The sequence below is a fragment of the Gadus macrocephalus genome, chromosome 4 (genome assembly GCF_031168955.1).
Source record: "Gadus macrocephalus chromosome 4, ASM3116895v1".
Lineage (NCBI taxonomy): Eukaryota > Metazoa > Chordata > Actinopteri > Gadiformes > Gadidae > Gadus > Gadus macrocephalus.
In genome coordinates this window covers 8,701,220-8,728,357 of record NC_082385.1, presented here as the reverse complement: position 1 = coordinate 8,728,357, position 27,138 = coordinate 8,701,220, and the positions used below count along the sequence as shown (strand labels likewise).

At 47.1% G+C, this 27,138-nt stretch overlaps 1 protein-coding gene across 1 annotated transcript; it reads right to left on the bottom strand.

The window, feature by feature from the left end:
• Positions 1–196: 196 nt before the first annotated feature.
• On the bottom strand, positions 197–25,067 carry cplane1 (ciliogenesis and planar polarity effector 1). The gene is made up of 51 exons (XM_060049993.1): positions 24,775–25,067; positions 24,443–24,574; positions 24,198–24,333; positions 23,991–24,110; positions 23,595–23,827; positions 23,235–23,341; positions 22,973–23,129; positions 22,420–22,523; positions 22,065–22,247; positions 21,444–21,693; positions 20,910–21,104; positions 19,790–20,607; positions 19,300–19,490; positions 19,083–19,163; positions 18,622–18,786; positions 18,042–18,209; positions 17,362–17,587; positions 17,130–17,242; positions 16,697–16,926; positions 15,938–16,102; positions 15,464–15,611; positions 14,800–14,909; positions 14,313–14,462; positions 14,069–14,180; positions 13,503–13,863; positions 12,311–13,189; positions 11,659–11,970; positions 11,423–11,568; positions 11,026–11,111; positions 10,710–10,774; positions 10,308–10,593; positions 9,793–10,137; positions 8,983–9,681; positions 8,351–8,529; positions 8,184–8,262; positions 8,027–8,087; positions 7,497–7,625; positions 6,852–6,908; positions 6,555–6,667; positions 5,915–6,152; positions 5,290–5,534; positions 4,786–4,885; positions 4,279–4,452; positions 3,040–3,076; positions 2,775–2,906; positions 2,126–2,318; positions 1,814–1,869; positions 1,547–1,717; positions 1,284–1,402; positions 865–1,184; positions 197–652 (listed from the first exon to the last, which is right to left on the bottom strand). The coding sequence occupies exons 2-51, from the start codon at positions 24,521–24,523 to the stop codon at positions 500–502; spliced, it is 9,978 nt and encodes a 3,325-aa protein (XP_059905976.1). The 5' UTR covers positions 24,524–24,574; positions 24,775–25,067; the 3' UTR covers positions 197–499.
• Positions 25,068–27,138: the final 2,071 nt, after the last annotated feature.

Below are 27,138 nucleotides of genomic sequence, written 5' to 3'. Positions count from 1 at the left end.
TAATATATGAGAATACATGTACGGGGATATATATTTTCTCAATTATGTAGAGCATAGGCATAATTTGAGATGCCAATTGTTACTGTGTACCCATATCCACACATTTGTGAAGTGTAATATATCTGTATGAATCTTCTTCACCTGACAAATGACTCTCATTGATAATGAATAAAAAAAAAACGATTTTAGTACAAGATTTTATTCACAAATAAATTATAAAAATACAAAATATTCTCTCCTAATCACTTTACTGAAGCAAATAATAGTCACACAATGACCTAAAATAAGCAGACAGATATAAAATGATAACATACTGCATTGCAGTAGAACAAACTCATATCTTGCTGTATCTATCAAGCCTAAATTACCTTATAAATAGGCAATTCCAAAAATGTGTTGAGGCGGTGCTTGTGTAAAGGCACATATTTTTAAATAACAAAAAGTCTGTGTACTAAGGCTTGACAATTATAAGTCATGAAAGCACTCTGGAAAGTATTCTTCAAATTTCCTCTGTGGCTACCAGTCTTTCAATCTCAGCCCAGTCGATCTTGCTGAGGTTACTTGTGTCAGTGTCAGAGAGCCTCTCCAGCCAAGACATCCCTTCGGCTCCTTCCTCCTCCGCCTCCTCATCTTCAGACAGCCCAGCCAGACCCTGTGAAGCACATAACAACATAGACATTTATTGCTTTGTTTTTTAAAAAAAAACTAATTTGTTTAAAACATTCAATACAGATATCTAAACAGACATTTAGAGGCCAATTAACAAAATCCAAAGAATGCAGACATTCCTCAAAAAGTGTCACATCTGCAAGCCTAATTCCTCTGGTATTTAACTATGAATGATTGACAGGGTGCCATTCTTACTGTTTTAGGCTCCTTCACATTCAGGTGTCTGGGGATCTCCAGGGGCGGGCCCCATGAGCTTGATGCCTCATTCTCCTCTCTCTCAATCTCTTCTCTCTCCATCTCCTCCCTCTCTTCTCTCTCCATCTCGTCTCTCCTCTCTCTCCATCCAGCAGAGGCCGCTCTGGAAGGAGATCTGTTCATCGCCGATTTGATTGGGCCTTCCCTGTGCGGTGCTCGGCCCTGATTGGCCGGCCCGTGCGGCGTGGCCCTGCCTCTCGCCTCACTGATCATACCGCGCCGGGTCACCTGAGACAGACGGTCCTTCGGCAGGGTGCTCACTAATACAAGAAACCACAGTTACCGAATGATTCCCAAATCATTTAATAGTTTATTTCATGACGCATGTAATGGATAATGTTCAACTTTTGTTCTGATACCTGGTCTATGTAGTCCAAATCTCTGCTGGTTCTCCAAAGGTGATCGCCATCTTTGTTTCTGTTCAGGCTGTTCCCAGGGATAAAAGAGGGCCTGTGATGGTCTTGACTGGTCCTTGGGTCTAGAATTTGAGTACAACACACACAAACATTTTGGTTAACCGCGTTTCTTAAAATCCTATCCAGATGAGAGGGTAACATAACCCTTGAGAGACCCAATAAGTAGACGACGATCGAGCTAAATCGGTTGAATGGCGGAGAACTACCTGGGTCTTGAACTTGCGGAGATGTGTGCTGCAGCGGGTTGCATAAAAGAGGGGGAGAGAGCACTTCCTGTCCGAGCGGCGCTGGGCATGGTCAACGTAGCTTGCGGCAGATCACTGACCAACAGACAGGCTTCCCTGGTCCTCTGGTTGTACTGCTCCAGAAGCACCACCCTGATAAAGAGGTACCACACAATGCTTTCAGTATGAACACCAACATAAGGACACCACGCACCCCACTGTGTGTAAACGCTGAGCATGGGAACATACTTCTCTTTATCTTCTTTGATTTTCTTGACCGCAGCCTGGAACGTGAAAGTGGTATTCTGTGGAAGGGTGGAATCAGGATTTATGAATGAAAGACGAAAAAATATTACATTTACATTTAGGGCATTTAGCAGACGCTCTTATCCAAAGCGACCTACAATAAATAAGTACATTTGTCAGAAGAAGGAGAAATAGCAATAAAATCGGAGTTCTGTGCAATTGCAGATAATAAAAGAACATAGCACAACTAGAAACTCAACCCAAAGCAGTGCAGCAATAAAATGCATTGATCAAAAAAATAAAAGGCCTTTTCACCAGTGGTTTGGCGCTGGCAAACGGCCGGTGCTCCCGCTGCCTCATCTCCTCCCGCTGTTTCTGGTAGGAGGCCTGTCTCTCTCGCTGCTTCCTCTTCATCCAGGTCCGCAGCTCCTTCCCGCTCTCCCGGTCATCGGCCGCACGGCTCCGCAGCGACAAATCCGCTCGCTGTAGCTGCTGCTGATGCTGCAGTCTGGTAGCCAATCACACGGGTTGTCGTCAGACGATCGTCGTGGTGACACTCGTGTGCTTTCTGGGGCTTTAGCAGTCTGTGATTTTGTGTGACCTAGTTGTGTACCGTCTCATAACTGACTTTGTGGTTATGAGATGTTGTGTTATCATTGAGAAGTAACTATGAAACTATGAAACTATTAACTATTAACTATTTAACTTCTACCAAGATGTTTTTTGGATGACTATAGCTAGCTACACTGGCCTCGGTCTAGCTGTATTTTTAGAAACTTTTTACCTACTCAGATTTTTTGTTCGTTCTAGCTGTATTTTAAAAAATCTGGTCGTTTTTAATTTTTATTTTATTTGTTTAATAATTATCCTCAACCTCCCATTTCACTTTGGATAACATGATCAATTAAATGATTAGACGTCAAGGTAGTCCTGGTCATGGATCACGGCAGGGGAGTTACTGCACCCGTGGAGACGAGCAGCTTGGGCGTGGGACACCTCCAGGTCAGACGGCGAGAGGGCCCCCTCCCTCACCAGCTCCCCCAGGATATCAGTCATGTCACTCAGCCCGCTGAGCCCCAGACTGCTGTCCACCGACCTGGAGGGGAACAGCAGTGGGGGGCGGGGTGCGGGGGGGGGGGGGAGGGTTAGAGTGAATGGATCGTGTGTGGTAGGAAAATACACGAAGAACATCAATGAAGGCATAAATCCCTGAACATCCGCCAACTTACATCCTGGTTGCCTCGGGGAACTTGTGGTCTTTAATGCCTGTTGATACGACACAGTTATTATTAACAAAATAGAGAACGGCAAAGGTAGTGATTCAAAACAGTATCTGTCCTAGAGCTGGGTAAATAATCAATTTTAATTTGAATTAATGGTCTAGGAGGATTTATTTTAAAGAAAACAGTTGATTAAAGAAAATAGCCCGGCCCTAATCTGTCCTTGAATTTCAACCTTGAGTTGTACAATCTAAACTACTACTGCTTGGTGTCTCTCCCAGTGTCTGCTGAGGGCATTCTGCTGGCCTGGCACCTACTGACAGCAGCCTGAGGGTTGGTTGGATAGTGTTGGGTGACGAGAGCCTTCGAGAGACAGGGGGGTGTGGGTGGATAACTCTTCCCCCCCCCCCCCCCCCCCCCCTCCCTTACCCTGACCCTGACTCACAGATCACAAGACATACTATCCTCTCAATCTGCCAGGAGACAACCTTAGGACAGAAACCGTAGAGTCCACCATCGCCCCGCGTCGGCTGGCTGTGAATGCCGATGGATTAGTGGTTGTATCGACACGACCAGACGCGGGCTCTGGTGCTCACGTAACGTGAGCTGAGATCAATGTTTACGGTAACTGAAACCTGCAGGCTACTTTATAGTGGACAGAAGTTAAGGGAGCCACTTAACTAATTAGTATCATGGCTTATGATGTCTCTGAAATCTGCCATCCATCTGGTACTGGATACGCCGGCTTAAAGTATTTTATAGGCGTAGACGTTATTCATTACCGTTGTCATGTTTACACAAGCACATAGCAGTTGATCCCAAAGACAGGTAGGTTTCCAAGAGAAACTCACAGTCGTGCTAGCGTTGCATATTTTTCAACAAAACCACTCTGCAAGTGTGTGACCTATAAGATTCCCAAGATGGATGCTTGGAGTTTAAAAGGCCTCTGCAGAAGTATCATCATTCTGGTGCACAATGCAGAGAAGCCAAGTGCACGTGTCAGTGTGTTTAAACCTGCACTGTTTAACCTCTCTTTTATTTAAAAAAAGAAAACAAAGAATAAAGTGTGCCCATCCAAGAGTCAACCCGTTCAGTGAATTAACCTCTATAAATACTTTAATTCTGGTCCACTTCTACCCCTCCCCCACCATGGGGGAGTAGACCCTATACTCTGAGTAGAGCCAGTAGAGGCTGGGAATGCGAAACCGTACACAGCGAGCAGGTTTAAATAAGTCAGTAAGAGTTTACTTGTAGGGGTACGAGGGCAGGACGGAGCTCCTCTATGGGTGTTCGGAGACAGGGGTGAGAGAGAGAGAGACTGTCTCTTAACAGCTGATGAGTCGGTCCGACTTTCACGGCATCCTCCTCGCTGCCTTCCTTCAGACATATTCTCTTTGTTAGCACGAGAGGGTGACCGCCATGCTGGTGAAGACAAGGGCCATGAGATCAAATGGATAAGGCAGGGTTAATGGATGGTTCTTCTCCATCACATTGTGTGTAACGTCAATTCATCCAACTTTGTATGCAAAACACTTTTTGTGGGAAAAACAGCAATAGAAAGTCCTTGACAAGGGGAACAACAGAAACAAGAATTCTGAAAAAATTAAACATTCAGGAAAAAAAAAAAAAAAAAAGAAAAAATTGATACATTTGAGAAGAACACTATATTTAAGTCATGTAAGAAAGTTTTTAGATACTACAAGGCTCTTAAAAATGTGGTTACACACAGATACTGTTAAGACAGTCGAGGTTCACCTTTGTCTGGGAGGAAGAGGCTGACTGTTTTGCTCTGGGTCATCTTGCTGTCGAGTCCCTGAGCCGAGACCGGAGTCAATGTGTCGATGGTGGGCACCAACTGAAGAGAAAGAGGCAACATCAAGTAAAGCAAAATGTAATAACAAAGAACAGCAGGCCTTCATCTATGTACCATTAAGCGGTCTTTCTGTGATTTTCTTATTTATGAAACTTTTATGTAAATTAAAAACCTATTTTTCAAACAAGCAGCCAATTAACAGTGCATTTTTATAACTGAATAACACTGAAACACATTTAAATATTAAACATACCTGATTAACTGTAGGATCAGGGTCAAGATAAACGTCTATGTATCGCCCTTCATCACAGATGCAGTCTCAAAGGGCGACCCACATTCCACTTACCCTCCTTGCTCTAGGAGTTTACTAGCAGCCCAATGGACGGCCATACAACCCTAGCAAAACAAATAAACAACAAACACACAACACACAACGGCACCCCTACCATCCTGGAGTGGACGAACTCTGTCTCCATGTGGTCGGCGATGCTCTGCAGCGCGGCCAGCTGGGCGTCCATCTCCGTCAGGCAGCTGGAGAAGTGAGCCGCCTGGGGCCCGGTCGAGGCCCCCAGGGGCCCGGGGCTCTGTGGTTCAGGGGCCCGAGCGGTGTGAGGGGGACCCGGCCAGCCCTGGAGTAGAGCGTCCGTCACACGATCGCCGGTGGACGTGACGAGAGGGGGGTCTGGGAGGTCTACAGAGAACATCAAACACATTAGGGATGATCTTACTGTCTGTGAAAGGAAATGATACGACTGAATATTTACGGTTAATTGATCTACCACTGAGTAATTTAGTTTTTATTTAATTTACAAAATAATTAATTTATTATTATTATTATATAATCGTAGTTATATAATGTCATATTATGAATAATGTTTCGATTTTGTATATATATCTTTTGATACATGACATTAATGAGCAGGTAGGGGGGTAGGGCATCCAGCACCAGGATGCCTACAGGTAGTTTGCAGACATGTGTGTTTTCGAACCCGGAACCGTACGGCTGGGACTCAAACAGCCCTGAACCCCACCAGACGATGCACAGCCCCATCACAGGACCCAGAGCCCTACCTGGTGGAGGTACGGCCTCAGCCATCTCCCCGGCGGCTGTGTCGGAGGTCCTCGCCCCGGCGGCGGCGGCGTTGCTCACGACGGCAGCTGCGATGAGGTGGAGCTGGGCTGAAGAGGGAGCCGGGTGCTGTATGTCCTGCTGGGACCTGGGGCGGGACCCGGGGGCGGGGTCTCTGAGCGGGGACTCCTCCTCTTCCTCCAGGTCCACTACGTTCAGGAACTGCCGGCCGGGCGAATCCTGACCAAGAGGGGCGGGAAACACAAGAAAGGTGGGGACCGTTATGACTGTTACACTTTAATACTAACAATTGCAACATCAATAGTAGTTTTATTTGCAGCTTTCCAAAACTTTGATTACAAGCTGACTGAATATTTACGGTTAATTGATCTACCACTGAGTAATTTAGTTTTTATTTAATTTACAAAATAATTAATTTATTATTATTATTATATAATCGTAGTTATATAATGTCATATTTGATTACAACTTTGATTACAAGACAAATTCAAAGCCAATACTCAGTCATTTCGTAAAAAATGCTATTTTATACTAATAAATTCATCAATTATCATAATGCAACACAATGATGAAATAGAAGAAGCCTAAAGACTGATAGAGTTCACATGTTGGGGGAATCACCTGGTTCTGCTGGGGTCTCTTCTGGCTGCCCTCTGTGTCCCGGACAGGGCTCTCTCTGGGGAGCCAGTGGTTCATCAACACCTCTGGTGGTGAGACCAATGAAGGCCGTTGTGCTGAATCGATAACACACACACACACACACACACACACACCACACACACACACACACCACACACACACACACACACACACACACACACACACACACACACACACACACACACACCGATTATTAGTCTATCCATGACGAAATCTACCTGCATTATAATGTTGCTGGTGGCCTAAAACATGACTTACATTCAGGGTTTGAAGCAATTGCAGAAACAGCTTTATCCACAAGTTTAGCCTGCCCAGCTAAACACACAAAAAATCACATTACTAACAGCAAAATTCAAAGGATATTAACAAAATATATTTTCACACCTGGCAGTGTATAGTAGGGCTGAACGATCTATCGTTTTCGACCGAAAATCGCGATCTCAAGCATTACGATTTTGGGATCGTCAAAGCTGCGTTTTTTTTTTTTTATTTGACTTTTTTGGTTGTTGTTTCTTAGGTACTTGAATAAAGAGTCTTGCATTTGAAATCTGTTGCCAGCAGTTTTCATTATTGCATTACCTTAATGGAATTCATTGGTTATATTAATTTATACTGAAACTTGATTTAAAGAAAATAAATCGTGGTTGAAATCGAAACCGCAATCTCTACCAGAAAAATCGCAATTTCAATTTTTTCTTAAAATCGTTCAGCCCTAGTGTATAGGTTAATCTAATGCCATCTTTATGCGTTATGAATGATACGTCCATGTCTCTAGTACAGACCCTATCAACTCACAGAAGATAGCCTTTTGGGGTATATTGCTAAAAAATGTCGGTTGCATATTGCTAAACGTATTGCCAACTCGATCGCAGGGTGTTCTAGTGTTGCTCCACGGCTACTCACCGGGCTCCGTGTTGGTGAAGGCGTCATGGCTCTCTGGCGGGCTCTTGTGTGTGGAGGCAAAGGCGTGGAGCTCTGCTGAGGTGGCGTAGGCCTTGTCCATTAACCGCTGACCCACAAGCAGGGGATCATCTGGACCAGCGAGGACCGATTTAATCCAAGAATTAGATGGGAGAATAACGAGTTGTAGCCTGAGACCTCAAGGGTGCTTGCTGTGAATGTATTTTGTCTTGATCGCATTAATTATCGCCTATCACCTCGCCTACAAAAATACTTTCAAAAAGTGTTATGTTTTTGTTATCACTTCCATTGTATTCCCAATGGATTGTGGTATGTTTTAGTTTGTCTGACAGAAAAGGGTTGCACTACTTAAAGTGTAGGCTTGGTTTCTTACTTCCTTCCATTTGGCTTGTAAGTATACTTGGTGTTTTTAAAGTAAGTTCACACTTTCAGGCATAACCAAAAAAAGAAGACATTCTAGCCCTAAATTTATCTTGTTAAGAGGAAAATAAATGTTCAGAGAAGACACTCACCAAAGGGAACAGCCAAGTCTCTGCCAACTGCAGACTGATCATTGGCCCGTCCATCGTTTGGCTAAGAACAACAATAACATTGTAGTGTCACATCGATGAGCTGGTCATATGCATACATATTCATACAGATCAAAAGATATAGGTAATCATCACCTACCTCTTGGGTGGGAATGATCGACTCCTCCGGTCTGAATGTGACTTTCTCTTCGGTCTTCGCCCTGTCTTTTCTACTCCTCCTTTAAAAGACAAAGAGCCGTAAGCGAATTGTGTAAAACATGGCGTCTTAAACAATAGAAAAATATATGAAGAGCGTTGAGGCCGTACGTTTTGCGGGAAGAGAGCGAGACGTCAAGGAGTGCTGCTGCGCTTCGGTTCTCTGGTGGTGGGTTCGCTGAGATCAGCTGGAGGCCTGACGGGGTCCTGACCTCAGGGTCCAGTCTCCTCAGGTCCTGCAGAAGGTCCACATAGTTGATTTCGGGTGCAGGAGTGGAGCGGGGAAACACCTGAAACGAGAGGTCAGCTCAAGTCAGTCAAGAGATTTAAATATATGTACTAGGGGGACGGGATAGTTGGATGTTTCTGACTCCCTCTAACTGCAATCTGCCTCACCCTTACCTGCCCTGTTAAAAAAGTGCCAGTGTGAGTCACCTAGGATAAAAGCTGCATGATGAAACAATGAAGTATTATCATCATTAAAAGGTGCCGTGTTTAGGATTTAGCGCCATCTAAAGGTAAAGTTGCAGATTGCACCCAACTAAACACCCTCCCACCTCACCTCTCCCTTTCCAAGGAAGCATAAATTACGATGGCCTGTATTGCTCTGTTAGGTGTTATTTTCATGGGATTATGAACTTAATAAAACATTCTCATGAATATTATTTTCCATTTCCACGTCTGTTCCCCTAGCCTCTAGATTCGACCCCATATTTAATCATGTTTGCAACCGCAACTCCTACCGTTGTTGGTTCAGGGTCGATGTACAGCAGCTGGATGGTGGGTGGTGGTGGAGGTGGTTGGCTGAAAGCAGGGATGAGGGTGCTGACCGGTCTGTGGGTGGACGGTCGGGCGACATGGGGGAACGCGGTTGGGGTGGGGGCCGTCGGGGAGTGACAGCTGAGCAGGCGGAGCCCGGCCACCGGCGGGGCCCCGCGGGCTGGAAGGTCAGGGTGGGGAAGCGGTGACATCTCTGCCCTTTGGGAGGTCCTGGAGTAGGGCCCTGACGCCCGGGTTCTCCTACGTCCAGAGCCCATGGCTGAAGATTGACTGTGGCGTGCTGGTGGAGCAAACAACACTTCCTCTTCGTCTACTTCTTCTTCTTCTTCTTCGTTTGCCCAGAACGAGGCTGCCCGGTCTTCGGCGCATGCGCGTCGGTCGGGGTGGGGAGGGCCGATGTTTGGGGCCTCGGGCGCCCAGGCCTGTCGGACGGGGGAATCGGGCGGAGGGGGAAGACGGAGCAGCTTGAGCCCCGGGAGGAGGAGGGAGGGAGTGCCGTGGCTGGTGGTGTCGAGGTCAGAGGGTGAAGGCATGGGGATGGAGGGCAGAGGTTTTTCGCGGTCGAGGGTGGCCTGTGGCCCCTGGGAGGTCTGGATCAACCGCCGACTCTCTCCCGGAGGACTTCCTGGGGCCTCGGCCTGTACCCTCAACGGCTGCATCGACTGGAAACCAAAAGATCTCGTTGTCATAGCGTTGACGAGATCCAAACACACAAGATCCATGTACGACCACTCATCCACAACGCACAAACAAACAACAATCCAAGAATTTACCTCTGCGCTGTCGATGTTGCCGGGATGATTCCTGGAAGTGGAAGAATGGTCCGTCCGCCTGTCTGGCTCCGGCCCGGCTGAAGTATTGTGAGTGGATGCCAGATTGGGCAGAACATCTCTGCGCTCAGAGCGCAGTGGGACGCCAGCTTGAGTCTGAAGCTGTTCGTAGGTGTCGGTGCGGACCGGAGGGAGGAAGGTGTTTGGCTGAGGGGGTGGGAAGGGGGCGGGCTGAGCCGCTGACGGCTGCGACAGGAGTGCGTTGGACTGGGCCAGCTGCATGTAGGGGAGGCTGGCGAAGGTGGAGCCCACCATGTGCATGAGGCTCATGAAGTTGATCTGCTGCAACTGAAGGACGATATAACACACACACACACACACCTTTGAGTTTGCACCTCGATTCTCAGTGTGAACATAAATCAGTCCAAGGGCATTTTCACCAATATAATAAGAATAATTACAACCGGATGACTTCTATTGAATTTTTTATTTAACTTCTATTGACCCTCTTGTACTACCTGGACCATCCTGAAGAGCTCATCGTTCACGAGCTGCCTCACAGGCTCAGCCTGAGGGGCTGGAGGGTCGTTGGTCACCATGGCGACGGGGGGGGGAGCCGCGGTTCCGCAGGACTGCGGGGGCTGAGGGTGAGGAGGAGGGTCAGCTGGGGGACCGACGGTGAGCGGGGTGGGCCGGTTGGAGGGCCGAGGCGGTGCAGGCCCACCCTGGGCTTGCTTCACTGGGGGGACGGCAGGAGGCTCGGGCTCACTGGGCGTTTCGGGCCCGGCGGGGATGCTGGGAGCACTGGGTAAAATACGGGCAAAGACGGGAGATTCAAATGGTCTGTTGGTTCCCTATTCCCGTTTTTGATTTAGTTACAAGGTTTAAATCGATCCCCTGCTCTGCGGATTAGAACTTACTGTGAAGTTGCACCGGATGCTTCCCCGACTCTCTCCGAACAACGAAGATCCTCCAGTTTCAGAACCTGATCAAGGGGAAGATAAGCACTTGAAGTATTTGAAACATTATAAATACATTTGAATTGTATCATCATATTATTTGGAGGAACTAAGATAGTTACTAACAATGTGAACAGGCCTTAGTTAAAAAGGTCCCATGCTGTTTAAAGATCCTCAGTTATTCATTGATATGAATAACAAGCTTGTCATACTGTATATGACAAGCACATTCAAACAGAGGAAAATGTAATTAAGAATCCTATGAAGGGGTACTCACTGTATCAAGGGATTGGGTGTTACCACAGAGCTTATCAACAGAAAGAACAGACAGGGCGCTTGTGTCCTGACTGGCACTGCTAGGCTCTATAGAAATGTACAAAAATGAACAAAGGATGGCATGAGAGTGGTTTACAATGGAGGTGCTGCATGTAGGAAAGATTGGAGAGTGGTAAAAAGGCACCACAAACAACTCTCAAAAGATTTTGCAAACAAACAACCCAGAAACAACCCTGGTCTGTCTCTACATCTCTTCTTCCAGGCATTTACACATTCGAGAATGAGATGCAAGGTGGAATCCCTGAACAACAAATGACACTCAAATATAGCACTTACCTCTAAGCATCTTTAACAGGAGAACCACTATAACGGCACAATAATACAGTATAACAGCGTACCTTCTTCCTCAGCTACAACATGGTCACACAGTGAGGGCTGCTGTGATGTCATCGTCCCCATCTCAGAGTCATAGGTTACAGCTTCCTGGGCGGTGGGGTCCGTTGTGTTTCGAGAAGCCCCCGTCTCCGTCACCTCTTCTGATGCGCTGACGTGGCAATCAAGATCAAAGGTCAAACAAAACAACCTAGACACAGACAACCAAGTCTAAACGTCTAAAAGGGTGCGGCACACTCACAACGATGGGTCTTCTTCAGGCATCAGCCGGGCATCCGGGATTGTGACCGGGGTGTGGGTCGACCCAGGGTAGCCCGTGTCCACGCTGCCCTCTCCCTCCTGCTTCCAGCCCGCCTCGGGCAGCAGCGCCGGGGCCGAGCCGACGCGTGGCTCTGCCACAGGGGTCCGCGGGGGCCCGGGACCGGGGTCGGCGCGCGGGAGGAGGGCAGCGGAGCGCCTGCGCTCCAGCAGGCTGAGCGCCGTGAGCACGGCCGGGGCGGACGCCTGGACCCGGATCACCACCCCGCCGTCGGACGCCCCTCCGTCAGGGCTGCTCCATTATGGAAAGAAATCAGTATAACGGTTGTTTTGGTCAATTATTGAAGTCGTGATTATTCAAAGGATTATTTTTGAGTTTAAAAACATGACGCATTTATTCAGCGTTTCTGTCATAAAAAAAAAACATGTTGAATTTCCACCTTGAAAAAAACACACAAAATTTTCAAATACAAATTGTTCAAAAAGAAAATAATGTACAAATATGTTATCCAGCTGTTCGTTCTAAATTCTGCCATTTCTATAAAACATCTAATGAAGAATTAAATAAAAAATATAGTTTCAACCCGATTCTTTGTGTTAGTTTGGAGATGGTTTCAGCGATAGCCCAGCCCTACCTTCCATCCTCTGGTCCGCTCTTCTTCTTCTTCCTCTTCATCATGCCATGGTTTCCGAGCGGTGTCCTCCTATTGGCCCAGCGGACCATCCACTCCAGGAGGCGGCCCAGCTCGGGGAACTGGGCCTCCAACTCGGAGTCCAGGCCGTGCTGCAGATCCGCCCGTATCTCCGTGGAAACGGGCGTGCCGAAGGCCCAGCTCTCGGACAGATTCTCCCAGGGAACGTCGCTCTGTCTGGGGCACAGGGCCGAGCGTACGCTACCCCCCATGGTGCTCCACCCTGGAGCCGGAGTAGCCTTCTGATGCTGCTGCTGGAGGCCGAACAGACCCTGCTGCCTCCCAGGGCTCAGCCCGGGCAGAGCGGCCACGGACGGCCGGGTGGAGGCCACGGAGGACGGCGGCTCCGATCGGGCGGCCTCGTGAACAGGGGCGGCTCTGTAAGAGTGTCCCGCCCTGAACACGGGCCGGGGCGCGTCGGGGCCCGCCCCGGGCGGCTTCCTGCCGCCGTGGCCCCCGTCCCGCTGGCGGCGGCGCAGCGTGGAGAGCACGTCGAAGGTGAGGGAGTGCAGCTCGCGCTCCCGCAGCGGGGCGGTGAAGCCCTGCAGCAGGGGGAGCTCGCAGACGTCCTCGCCCCCCGAGGCCCCGGAGCCGTCCTTCTCCAGCACGTAGCTCAGGAAGAGCTCCAGGAAACGCGGGTACTCCTCGTCGTCCAGCTCAAACTCCCAGGTGCCGACCGTGGGTAAGGCGGGGCGGTCAGGATCCGGCTGGGGGGCCTCGGGCTGCCTGGAGGGGCCCGGGACCCTGTCCCGCTCCGCTCGGAGGACCTTGGGCGTCTTGGAGGGAGCTTTCTTTGCTTTGACGCCGTCTTGTACTCGTTTGCTGTTAAAAAAAAGGGCAAAAGCACGAATGAATCCACTTCATAGTTAATCTCGCTTTCACCAGCTCCTGCTTCAGTGGAAGTTTGATTAATATCTGTGCTGCATTGCAATTTAAATCCCTGTTCGTCCACATCTATCGTGTTTTTCTTATGTGTTTTGTTGTGTACTAACTCTGGCCGCCTTGGTCATTATAAATTATTTCTTCTGAATTAACTTGCCTGGTCAATGATCTCTTAGATAAATTCACAAATACAAAAACTTGCTCAATAATATATATGTACATGTATCAATAATATATAATAGGCCTGAGCTACCTGGCGGTGGTGGTGGACGGCAGGTCCGTAGACAGAGCTTCTGATGTGTTCTCCGCCGTGTCTCCGTCGCTGTACACCATGGGCTGCCCCCGGTCCGTCAGGGGGCTGGCACTCAGGCTGGTCCCCAGGGAGAGGTGCCCCGGGAGGGCCGTAACCCGGCCGCCTCCCCCTGCTCCTCCCCCACCTCCACCTCCTCCTCCTCCTCCTCCACCTCTGTTGTCCTCCTCCTCCTCCCCCTCCCACAGGAAGAGCTGGGGCGGGGCCAGGTGTCTCTGCAGGCGCTGCAGGTCCTTCCTCCTCTGCCTCCTCTTGACTTGGAGCGTGACCATCATGACCTCATTGCTCGACTCCCCGGGGTCTCCTTCAAGATAAGAGCGCAGAGCGGCACGTTTGATTAAAGTAAGGATGGGAATGAATGAGGAAGGTCAAAGAGTAAATCATATCGATTTATGTTTCGATTTATTGTATCATCTATAACCCCTCTATAACCATTCGTATCCACTGTGAACAATAAAGATGATAAATTAAGCATTCAGATATTAATTATGCAGATGTCATGTTAGTACCAAGCACTGTGCAGTTCTTCAGTCTCTCCAGCAGAGAGTGGTATTTCTCCCTCAGAGGAACCCGCACCGATTCCTCTTCTGCTGGGAACGCCCGGACCAGAGTGTCTGCCACCTGAGAGGGATGGAGGACAAACAGACATGTCAACCTGAATGGACATCAGATAATCCTCATGTGGGTGACGGTGGGCTGAGAGAGGGTCGTGCACGGTAGCGTTATCCCGGGGCAGGGTGGGGATGTACTCACCATAGAGAGGGGCGGTAGTTCGGACACAAGGCTGAGCAGGACGTCCTGCAGCATCTCCTCTGCGTTGAGGAAGCGAGAGAAGGGCAGCAGTCTGCAGGCCCAGTGGACCGCTTCCACGCAGGAAGAGATCATCTCAGGGTCGTCAAACTCCTAGGAAGGGCGAATACAATAGCTCTGATTAATCACTCATTGCTCCAAGGGGAATTTGTAGATCACGAATCGCCGTTGGGTCTCAAAGTCATTGACGAACCAAATACTGTGAGGAACATACAAAGGCCTCTCTCCCTGGTATCAAGGTGGGTCAATTAAGATACTGCCTCTTACATCCTTAATCACTGTCTCTTGTTCATTCTCTCACACACACGGCATCTCATCAAAGCACAGGCGCATATCCCAAGCTTTTAGTAGTAATCATGTTTAACCCTCAATAATATACCTGCTGTATGATTGTCAATATCATAAAACACATGTGTAAAGGAGTGGCTACCTGTGAGTCTCTCTGCGCGTGCCTGGCTGCCTGATACCTCCGACAGGATATAGACAGCTGGTCCCTGACGTGAAGCAGCCAGCAGAGCCCACACAGGTCCCTGAAGCAGCCTGAAACCAACGCAACCACAACACAACACACTTCTGAGTGACAGTTTGACAGTTCTGCAGGTACGATTTGAGTGTTCTGAAGAGAGAGAGCTGAGTTTATTTTTAAACTAAGCGTCCTAGAAAACGTCCCCTCCCTCTATGGTCACTCGCTCTATATCAATCTCCACCATTGAGAAGTGTTGCGTTTCATGTGCCTGTGATTGACAGGCAAGATCAGGGAAGAGATACCCTGATTGGTCAGAAATGAGCCGGGAGCCGTCTCAAATCTAAAAGGTCTCATACAAAGGCATGCCCAACTCAAACCAGACATTCTCACACTCACTAATAGCCGACAGATGGCTGTTCCATTTCTTAATAAATTACACTGAAGAGGTGCTGTACCTCTTCATTATTTTTTCTTCCATGATCATAAAATAATTTGGGTCGCACATAAATTGACAGGGTCGGTCGGAAACCGGAACCAAACAATTTTTTTTTTTAGGCCTTAGCTCTTTCAGCACGTCTTACATGTGGACGAGTACCGGTATACATAAGTCATTTAGATGGTGTCTTACTTATAGTCTGGATGGTGACGGGGTCCAGCTGCCCGTCTCTATTGGGGCCTTTCCTGAAGAACCCAGCACGGGTCACCAGGTTCCCCAGCCCCTCTGGGAACACCCCCTCCTCTTCAGCAGCCCACGGGTGGCCGTACTTCTTCTTGATCTGGTCACAAAATGCATCCGTGTGTTTAAACATACCACCAAAGACATGGTGTGTACAGTGCAACTCAACATGCAAGGTACAAGAAAAGAGCAGTATCCTGAAATAACACTATGTACGACTTGGTAAATAAGAGAAATAATACAGATAATACAGCAAATAATACGGAATACAGCAAACAGGAACGTTATGGTCATTGAATCTTTTTTTTGTACCTTAAGCTAGCAGAGATCCATTTCTGTTAATGTAGTGGGGTTGACTATGTTCCCACACAGGCCCTGCCCTGAAGGGGGGGGGGGGGGGGGGGGGGGGCAGTGGGGGGGCGGTACCTTGTACTGGAGGTGCCTGGCGCGTCGCAGCTGGCTGATGTACCACTGGGCCGCGGGGCGGCAGCAGCGAGCGGACCTCAGCAGCAGCAGCAGCCTCTGGAGCACCGCCGAGACCCTGTGACGGGAGGGGACCTCCGAGGGACGGCCCCCCGTCCCCGCAGGGTCCTGGGAGTGGACGCAACACACCTCACGGTCAGACTTAGCCTGGTATAGCTTACCCAATTATATTCCTTTATAACACTGTAGAACAATTATATTACTGTGAAATATATGTTGCTCGTTCCTTTTGATGTTACATTGATATAGTTATAAAAAATGTTGCACTATTTTAGACTTTCAAACAAAGCACGAGCTGTTACATCTATATTGGGATTGGGGTTCAATAATATTCATAATTTCTTGGCCGAAATGCTGGCTCATATGAAACCAAAAGAGGTTAAAAATATAACAGATGGTGTTTTTTCTTACATAATTTTCAGGAGAAATGTTACATCAACATTTCCATTTAGCTATCTAACTTTTAAAGGTTACGTTAATATTGTGTGCTAACATATTCAACATGCATTGTATGTTGTTGTTTTCAGTACTGCTTGTCCATTTTTATGTTCCATGAATAATATTTATTCCGGATTTATGCTACCTGCATCATTGTGTCTTTAAATTCTACCATCATGTTTGTTCACTGTTACGTTCCCTACTTGTCGTTTGTTAATCTAGTGATGTATAATATAATGTGGTTGTTCTCCGCGTGAGGCCCACCTGTGTGTTGGAGGCGGGCTGGGGGCAGTACAGTGGAGGGGCAGGGAGGTAGAGTTCCTGGGGCACCAGGGCAGGCAGACAGGAGGACAGGGCCTTAGCCGACTCCATGAGGTCAGACAGCAGCCCTGAGACCACGTCCACCCCGGCCATGACCGAGGCCTTCAGAATCTCCTGCACCGAGCCCTGCACAACGTCCCAGTCCTCGCCCTCCGACCACTCCGGGGAACAGCCTTCAACAAAGAGTCATTGAGTAAAAGATTATGAATGGTTTTATTATAAAATTGCATAAATATGAGTAAAGAAATTACAACAAAAAAAAGTAATTGATATTTGTATGCTTATGTCACAAAAAAATAAAATTGTCTTCAGCCTATGTCATATCAAATGTTTATATAACAGAGAAGGGTAAAGATATTTTTTAAGTTGTTTTTACCTCCATCGGTCTCATTTGAGTCTGCGTTTCGACTGAGAAGAAAATCCAGCTGATCCTGAAAAATACTTCCCGTCTCTAAGGCTGCTGGGAAATGGAGTTCTCTCAACCACACCCTGCAAAAATAAAAGATCCTGTTAATATGCAAAACCTATAAGAGCTCGACCTACAGTGTAGGTTCTTCTCTAAGGGTATTAGAGAAGAACCTCTTGGTTACAAGCAGAGTACTACTGACCCGGGAGAGTGCTCGTCCCGGTAGCTGGTATAAGCCAGGCTGAGCGAGGCGGCGGTCTTCCAGTCTCCGAGGCGGTCGGCCAGCCACACGGCCTCCGGCAGCAGCCCGCCGATGAGCAGCAGGTCCTGGGCGTAGTCCACCGTCCACACGTCAGACACGTGTTGCTCCCTCACCGCCCGGGAGACCCTCTCCTGGCACAGGGGCACCAGGCGACCCAGGGAGGGCTCTGGTATATAAATACAAAAATACCCAAAGTATTCAGGAAACATACAGGAGGAAAACTGCAGTATCCTTCATAAAGAAAGGCCAAACTCTATCCGAGAGAATATATCATAAACTGACTCATGCTACATTGCTTGTTTCGTATGATTTAGCTGTTATTATGAAGCGCCTTGGAGCATTGGGAAAAGCGCTAAATAAATTTGATGTATTTTTATTATTATTGTTGTTTTTCAGCTCCTAATTGAATTGGATGTTGAACCAACTTTTCTGATGCACTATCTCTGTGTCTCTGATTTGAAACTCTCCCTTGCTATAAAATGATTAAAAGGGGTCTTTGAGATCCCTACAGATACTCTCTCTCCAGAGGGTTATATTTTTATACTTGGTAATGCAGACCTGCAGGCCTTGATTGTCCTCAGCCTCACTTGTGTGCCAGGTGATGCTGAGCGGCGTCTCACCGTGAGGCAGGTGGAGCGGAGGCAGCAGCTCCACGCTGTGCGGCGGCAGGATGCAGAGGGGCTGGTTGGTGAAGTAGGAGGCCATGAACCTCCCCAGGGTCTGCACCGCCGCGCAGGCCGCGTCCCGGTGGAGGTCCGCCGGGAGCCAGGACTCCCACTGGGCCCCGCCTGCGCCAGGAGGACACAACATCACGAGGGAAGATCGGTGTGTGGACTATTATTACAAACCGGAGTTTTCATATGAGATATAAAAGGAGTCGCTGCTCGTGATTGTTAAAGGGTCTGCAGTCTAATTAACTGAGATTGATCATTTACATTTAGGGCATTTGGCAGACGTTCAAACACAGGAGACAGGTCACCCATCGTTGTTTGACTCAACCGATTAGATGTTTACCGTACCTTAAGGTGCCGTTAGACTGAGGCAATTGGGATTGGAACCCCCCACCTTCCGTCAAACATTCTAACCATCCCACCATCCGTGCCCCCATTACCAAAAACGTGCTTTTGCTAGACATTGACTCAACCCATTGGCTAACATCGGCTTGGTATAAGACATGTAATAACATCGTATCTAGGAGACCTTCTGTGGGGTCAGTGCTCTGAGGGCGGGGGGGGGCGGGGTCGATCACCAGCCGGGCCATGCGGTCCCCCAGGGCCTGGGCTTCCCTCAGACGGTACTGGAACAGCAGTCCGTACAGCATGGCCAGGCACAGCCGCGTCTCCTGGAACACGCTGCGTTCACTACCTGACACGCAGAGACACACGTCAAAGACCATGAGACAAGATTGAACCCAAAAAAAACCCACACAAAAATATTTTCATAATAATAATTTACTTAAATAAGATTAACATTATTAATCCCAGGTGGGAAATGTTGAACAAGCAGTCCACACAGTACATCAGTAAACATTAACCCTGACACGGGTAAACATTATTGATCGTTATTGATGATGATAACGAAACGACTGCAGTAACCGTTTCTCACTTATATTCATTACTTCCTTACTTATATTCCCCCCGACTGCAGTAACCGTTTCTTACTTATGTTCCTCTCGGTCCACATCTCTGACCTCCATGCGTCTGCGCTCTCAGCGTACGACCCAAACAAGAAGTGACGTTCTCCTAAATCGAAAAAAGGGACACAGACATGATAAAGACGCTTGCTTAAAAAAAAAAAGCATAAAAATAAAGTTCCAGGGTACAGCCCTCGACTCTATGTGTCACACATGATGCAGAGCGGCAATCCGTCAAGACGGACCTTGACAGCCGAGCAGGGCCCGTCCGTCCTCCAGCCTGGCCCCTGTGCCCTGGAGAGCCTCCTGAATCTGGGACAGCACGGCGGACGCCCGGCCCTGCTCCTCCGCCCAGCCGCCGCAGCCCGCGAGGCCCTGCAGCTCCTCCACGTAGCGCTGGGTGATGCTGTAGAGCCGCTGCCACGCCCCCAGCAGCCTGCCCCCACGCGCACACAGGAGGACACACACAAATGAGTCACCGCACGTTCACATATTGGCCCGATGACTATTATCAGAATATTATCAGTTTTTCTATTACTACGTGCACGACGACTCAAGCTAACGATGGCGTGTTGTATTGTGTTTAAAGTGTAATAAATAAGCTTAAATAGGAATATAGATAGAGTGGGAGAAAGGGAGGGAGGAATGGGAACGTATATTAATGTCTCTGCTGTTTCTTTTTAAATTCTTGAATAAACCGAATAGTGAACAACGAGAGAACAAGACTTTATCTACCTGCTAGACGGCCGTTGAGGAACGGGCAGCGACTGACTGAATTCAGTCCCCCCTTCGTTCAAGTCTTGTAGGAGAGGCACACGGTAAACATCAGAAGACCAGAGCTCTGTGGGTCTGTCCTGACCGGAGCCCTGAGGTGCAGACGCCCAGACCCGTCTCTGCTGGAGAGTGTAGGCGTGGTCTAGACTGTCTGCCCCCTGCCGCACAACGCGCAGGGCGCTGGATATGCTCTGGGACGAGAACTGGGAGCCGGAGCGACCCTTGGGCAAGGCATCGGGTAGCGGGGACAGCAGCAGATGTGCCAGCTTGTGGGTGAGTTCCACCACCGACGCCAGGCGACTCTGACCGCCGGGGTGGAACGCGTCCCAGGAGAGGAACACAAGGAAGGCACTGAAAAGCTGTGAGACGCGAGAGCTGCCGCAAACGCCAGTGCTGGAGGTGGTGCTGGCGGTATAATGAAGCAAGGCGGCCAGCCGTAGCACAAGGCGGACGGTGTGGGTCAGGAGGTACTGGTGCTCCTCGGACGCTCCTCCCAGAGACAGCCCAAGAGCCCAGGCGGTCAGCAGGTGAACCTTGACCCCCCCCAGGGTCCTCATAGACCAAGATGTCTTCTTCTCTGGGCAGGTGGCTGAGAAGGAGTCCCAGGTCGCCGTTGGGTCCTCCTGCGGATCCGCGGGCCCCCCGAAGGACCCGGTCGAGTGGGGGCGCGGCCTGGCGTGGAGCGTGTCGAACATGGAGGCGAACTCTAATACGCCGCCGTCTTCCCGGTGCGAACCGGCCGCACGCACGTCGACATCGGAGTCGTCCTCGAAAAAAGCCTGTAACAAATTAGCTAATATTAGGTTACGAACAAAAAGCGCATGGACAACATACAATAAGTGACCTACATTATCTACAGCGTTGTACAGTGTATTCGGGACCATGCATCTCATTAGGGATGCCTTGCTTAACAACAACCTACAGATAACTTGTATTCAGTTGGATATCAACCAAAGAACAGTATATCGTTTTGGCGGAGATTCTGAAAAGACATTCCATCACGACTATCCATTCGATTCCAATAAAAACATGCGATTTAACACCAACGTGTATACAAGTATATGAAATGCACTAGACATGCCTGTGCTTTGTGAAGAAGCTCGCGAGTGTCACTCATGGTTCCCTGGTCCTGCAGGAAGAGAGGTAGAGAGCTGGCATGGGCCGGTGAAGGGGCCTGAGAGTGGAGCGTATTGGGTCCAGACTTAACAGAGGGATCCATTTCCTCCTTCTGGCTGCCCAGGCATGACACAGAGTCCAACCACGCCCTAATATTTGTCTGAGAACAGAAGAGGAAATTCAATGGGATACAGTATTGCTCGAAGACCAATGAAAATGAAAATAATGCATGGTAAAGTTATAATATATGCATTGAATCCATTTAAATCAGCCCGTACCTCTCTCTCTTTGTTAAAAGGTGAAGCTTAACAATTTAATTTAGTTTTCCAATTTTTCCCCTTTTTGATTAGTATAGTGTTTTTAGGATCATTATACTAGTTCAGATCACCATACTAATCAATTATTATCATTTAAAAATCTTAACAAGTGATGCAACCTTCAAAATAGTTTTCGAAAAAACCTTTGCAATAACGATGTCAAGAGGCCATGGGTCTCTCACCTGGGTCTTCTCCAGCCTCTGGACGGTGCCCTCCATGTCCCTGCTGGCCTCCTGCAGCAGGCTGGTCATGAGCAGCGCCGGGGTGGCCCGGTCCAGCAGCCGCAGCACCGTGACCATGTAGCCGTCGGACACCACCAGGTAGAAGAGCCGGGGGTGCCAGGTCACGGAGAAGCGCTGCCTCAGGACGTCCCAGAAGGACACGCTGGAGCTGGAGAGAGAGGCCTCCGCTCCCCGGGAGGACTCTGGCGGCCTGGGTGAAGGACAGGTTGTTTTTGGGTGAATTATGTAATTTGACTGTGTATGAATAGAGGGTGGAAATGGAGATGGGGGTTCTGCTAAATAAGGGAATGTGTTGATGTCTCGCTACATTTCATTTGTAAAGCCTTAATTAAGTTGCAGCTTAATTAATTTTGATTATTTATGTGTGTGTGTTTGAGACAGAGCGGCAGAGAGCAAGAGTCCGTGGATGAGAGAGAGAGAGAGAGAGAGAGAGAGAGAGAGAGAGAGAGAGAGAGAGAGAGAGAGAGAGAGAGAGAGAGAGAGAGAGAGAGAGAGAGAGAGAGAGAGAGAGAGAGAGAGAGAGAGAGAGAGAGAGAGAGAGAGAGAGAGAGAGAGAGAGACCTGTAGGTGACCAGAGGGTGCAGTGGTAGGAAGTGGGCGGGCCCAAAGTCGACGTTGCAGCCGGAGCTGGACAGACTGAGCAGCTCCCCGAGCCGTGCCAGCATGAGAAGGGACCCTCTCTTCAGAACACAAGCCAGGAAGAGCCCTGTTGGAGACCAGCTCACACTGCCCACCCAGTAGGATCTGAGGACCATAGCAGGACCACATTTCCATTCATTAAACAAATGCCATCCAACAAAGGCTACTAATTACTTATTTTTTATTAAGGATATTCAAAGATTAATTAGTTTTGTTCCAAAGGTACAAACAATCAATATGAAATAATTGAACTTTAATTACACATTTCCACCCATACCTTAAATATTTAGAAGGGATAGTCAAGTTCTTGCTCCCACATCCGCCTAATCCTCTGGCTATTGACACAAAGTTCTGTGTGCTAACAAAGAGAACCTGTGTAGCCTGCAACACAAGACATGTAACATAACAGTAAGCAAATGCAGAAATGCAAAACAAACAAACACAGAACTAATCGTTGAAAGTAGGGCTGCACCATTGATTGCAAATTAATCAAAAATGGCAATTTGGCCTTTGCCAGAGTTTGCAATTAATTCATCCATTTGTTCCAAAATAAATTAGAAGAATATAAATTAATCAGCTTTTCTACACCCACTCAAATTCAAATTACAAACCGTTGCAACTCAGCAATGTCTTTATTATTATTAATTGTTTTGTGTACAGTAGGCACCACAGGATATTGATTTAATTGATAATCTGTTCATCCTAATATATTATTGCAATCACAATATCGGGCAATTTCAACACCATTATATTTTTGGTCCTAATCATGCAGCCCTGGTTAAAGTGGCAATTACGATTGTGGTTACAGAGACACTGGGGCTGGGACTCACCCTGGGGTCTCTCTGGTTTAAGGCTACAGCGAGCAGTCGACCATCAGGGGACAGGGTCGGCACCAGTGCCCCTCTGGACTTCACTGGCTTACAGGGCGGAGTGAGACTGGCCATGGGGTACGTCTTGGTGGCCCACTTGACGCTGTAATCTACACCACTACACAGAAACGGCTCGTTATAACACTGGGATTTCAGCCGATTTACAACGACGTCAGATTCACCCTTAACAATGCAATGGATGGATACGATTTCTCTCACATACCAAACTTCTCTCGCCACCACCTCCTCCCATCGGATTTTCAGGAAGGTGATGGTTAGCTTGTCCCCAGATGTGAACACCCATGCTGATAAGAAGATATCACCAACAGCCTGTTTTGAAGAAAATCACAAATTACAGCAAGCAAATAGTCTATTTCAATTAATATCTGTGGTATAATCAGGTATATTTACCCGTTATGTCAAAAAAATGTATATGTTTTTTTGTGATTTGTACAGACAAGTTTTTATGTTTTTGCCAACCTTGTGCACAACACATTTCTCCTTGTGGAAAATAATGTTCCATTCTCAAGAACTAAACAGCAAAATCAATTTGTAATAAAATAGTAATAGTAAAATAAGAAACCTCATTCTTGACAAAGATGCCTTGCTGGCTTGCTTCTTTATCTTTGAGCAAAGGCAGAGCAGCATCTTCAGCGGGCTGTATGTCTGCCCAGCGTCCCCTGACGACCCCATCTCGCACCCCGTTCAGACCCCTGACGTCAGCACACTCCCACAGGTATATGTGCCCTGTAACTGCTGCAAGAACCACACGCATCCCGTCCCCTGAGACATGGAGGGCTAAACGGGGAGCACTCCCTGAAAAAACAGAAAAAGGTTGAATCCAGACAACTGAGAGTGGTGCACTGTGATAACGACATGGATGAAAATCTTGCACAATCAAGATGTAATCTTGTCCTTAGGGCAACACTTGGTTTTCCATGGTTCCTTTGGCCTTTTGGGCACACCTAACTGCATCTACCTTTAACAGAAGCAATCAGTTGTGCTACTTCTGGCACTGCTGAAGCAGTTTTCAACCAATCCTTATCCCTGTTCCATAGAAACAGCTCCCCTGATACCAGCAGTCCAGCAAGCCATGCACCTGAGGGGAAAAACAAGTAGTAACTAGAAGTGTTATGATGATACCATGCTAATTAAACATTGCGTTGATTGTAGAATTGAACCCTACCTGTCTGAGATGCTGCCATAGTGACCACAGTATTGAGCAAGGGATGTAGTTTAGGGGTCTTTTTCTTAGTGCGACCAGTCACCATGTTGATTTCACTGATTCGCTTGTCATCCAACAGGAAGACAGCCTCCTTCTCCTGGTGGATGGAGTGAACACATTCGTACGATTCAAATGTACCAATAGCTATAATCAGGCAGAATTGTTCCAGGCCAGTGACCACTTGCTCACAAACAAGGTATATTTACCTGACCAAGCCAGCAGAATCGCGGCCATGGTTTCTTTCTTTTGATGCTGGATGACAGGACAACTTCCAACTTCAATTCCATTTTTGAGGAAACGCAAATGTCCCGTAATTGATTATAGAGGAATCATCTAGGCTGAAGGAAACGAAAGCAGAAGATGCTAACAACAGTTCTACTGCAGCTAGCAAGATAATAACCCAATGTAGATTTCCAAACTTATTTTTCCTGCCTGACCACCATCAAACGGTTATATTGAATAGTAATTTAACAATACATTGCACGGTAACATTTATGCACGCATGCATTCAACTATCTAAACTGAGTTATTATCATACCATAACTGCTGTCTGCTGTCTTCTTGTTTATGTTCCAGTATAACTGGCTAGCTTAAGTTAGCTAGCTAGGTTAATTCCACCATTCAAACGCCGTAATGTGCCTCTAAACCGCATCTCAGTCCTCTGTCTTGTTACACACACATACATACAACTGGGCACGAGTAAAATTAACTATATAGGTACGGTAATGTACAGTTTTTATGAAATATTTCGAATTTCCCTCCGTCCACATGTATTCCCATGATCCCTCTGAGCGAAGCTAAAAGCGTTTCCCTGGGAACCAGGGCGGACTCACGCCGAGCTGCAGGTAACAGCTGACAACGTAAACATCTCACTACAAACTGCGAAATAAGTGCCCAAATGTCCATAGTTAATAACCTACGAATCAATATGCATTGAATTTTTATGCACGGCTAAGCACAGTGATTTATTGAATTTAAGAGTACGTTTATAAAAGGTCAAGAATTCGACGTGACTAGATCTATGTGTAACTTATTTATGCCAACAGGGGGCAGAATGGTTAAATAATATGTATTTATGTTAGAAAGGTGTCACCAAGAACCTGAGTGATTTATTTTTCAGTGCCTGTCAGGCACAGGTGTGCTTTTGTCGGTGCCAGTTCACCCAGACTATAGTCAAATGCTTTCCTTACTTGTCATCCGGGCACACACACATTTCATTAGGTCCTGTCAAAAACTATTGGGTGATGAACAGCATTTTATTAGTGCCTTCTTATTTTTATTATCTCAGGATATTGGCTTCTTTGACTTATTGAATAGAAAATGGGTTTTCGAAATTCATAGTTGCTACTTTTCGTACACTGGCCATAATTTAATGTTAAACTTTTCAACAATGCACAAACACAATTTTATAAACCTGACAGTTGATTTCCATTCCTCCTTTATACTGTCAGAAATTTTTTGAAAAGCCTTGAAATGTTGTTTTGATGGTCTCACAGTATCACAATAATAACTCGACCTACATTATACATAAGGCTATTTTCAGACTTCATATTTCCTCACATTTGGCTATTTATTGAACACACAATATTATCTCTGTTTTCCCTTTTCTTTCGTGAGCATCTTAGTGCACCTTGAGGAATCAAAACACTAATACACTAATCATATGATCTTTAATACATCAGTTTTTAAAGAGTTTGGCCACTAATCTAACATGCTATTAGAAACATTGTTCTCTCATAACAACTGTGTCTATTTTAGGTTCGCTCTGTGTGTCCATGGCATATTAAAGGATACAAAAGTGTTTTCTTTGTTGATTTACTTGCTGGTTGGTTCATAGCGTGACAGACTTTCAACGGAGTAGCCTTTCATCAAAAAAGGTTATAACAAAGCATGGTAATGGTCATTTAGGATCATTAAGTGAATTGCTTCTGATGTTGATGTTCCACAGGCCTACACACACATAACCACGTTTGTTTTATACCAACCATTTACATTGTGCTGAATTGTTGACAAAAACAAACATGGCGTATTACATTGTTTTGTATGTTGACTGCTTATATTGTACTATCATTACTACTATTATTGTGAATGAAGGCAAGTAGGGTACTACCATGGATAGGCCTACTACAATAGTGTGCTCTTTACCGCGAGAGAACGTCTCGCTTGCTCTGACGCAATAATCGTCACCGAACTACCGCCTTCTCTTTTAAGCGATTGGCTGAACCGTGGGAATATTCAAATGTCTCCTGATTGATTGGACTGAAGCCGGTTTCATCAGTGCGGTGCGGTGGACTCATCATTTCTACTCCGACATCACGGTCGCCTAGCTTAGTTGGATGCAAGGAAGGAGATGGAAGCTATTTTAAACAAAACCTAGTCGTTAAGAGCAACATATACCTGGGTATGACATAGAAGCAATCTACATGGAGTTAACCTCGCCAATGGATATTCCGCTTGAATTTTCCCTCACGTATCAGGATATTTGTGGCGAGATTGCTTTTGCGGAGGAAAAACGCCTTCCGACCAAGAGAATAACCAATCAGTCGCTTCGAACCAAAGATAAACAAGCCTTATGATAAGATAAAACTGTAAGTGACTGTTGTGTTCATTTCTAACTCATTACATTGACAATTTGGTGGACACCTATGTGCGCTTTTTTAATGTGCGAGTATTCTAATTATAACGTTGTTTTGTTTGAGCAAAGTCACTTGACTTTGATATTATAGGAAATAGTTTATTGAAAATTATTTTGTGCTTTTATTATGTAGCCAACCTACCAAAGAGTTTAACGCTGTTGCTTTTATCAAACAACGCATGTAATTGGTAGCCTATATGTTCAGTTCGCCTTAATGAATTGCTCCGTTATCGCCCTTCAAGCCAATATGCATCTTCGGGCTACTCT

Excerpts from the sequence above, each read along its gene's own strand:
- cplane1 (XM_060049993.1), bottom strand. The coding sequence starts at position 24,523 with ATGGAATTGAAGTTGGAAGTTGTCCTGTCATCCAGCATCAAAAGAAAG. Across the intron at positions 17,243-17,361 it reads CGGGACGAGCACTCTCCCGG|GGTGTGGTTGAGAGAACTCC; the intron begins GTCAGTAGTACT and ends TTATTTTTGCAG. Across the intron at positions 6,668-6,851 it reads AATTGCTTCAAACCCTGAAT|CACAACGGCCTTCATTGGTC; the intron begins GTAAGTCATGTT and ends TTATCGATTCAG.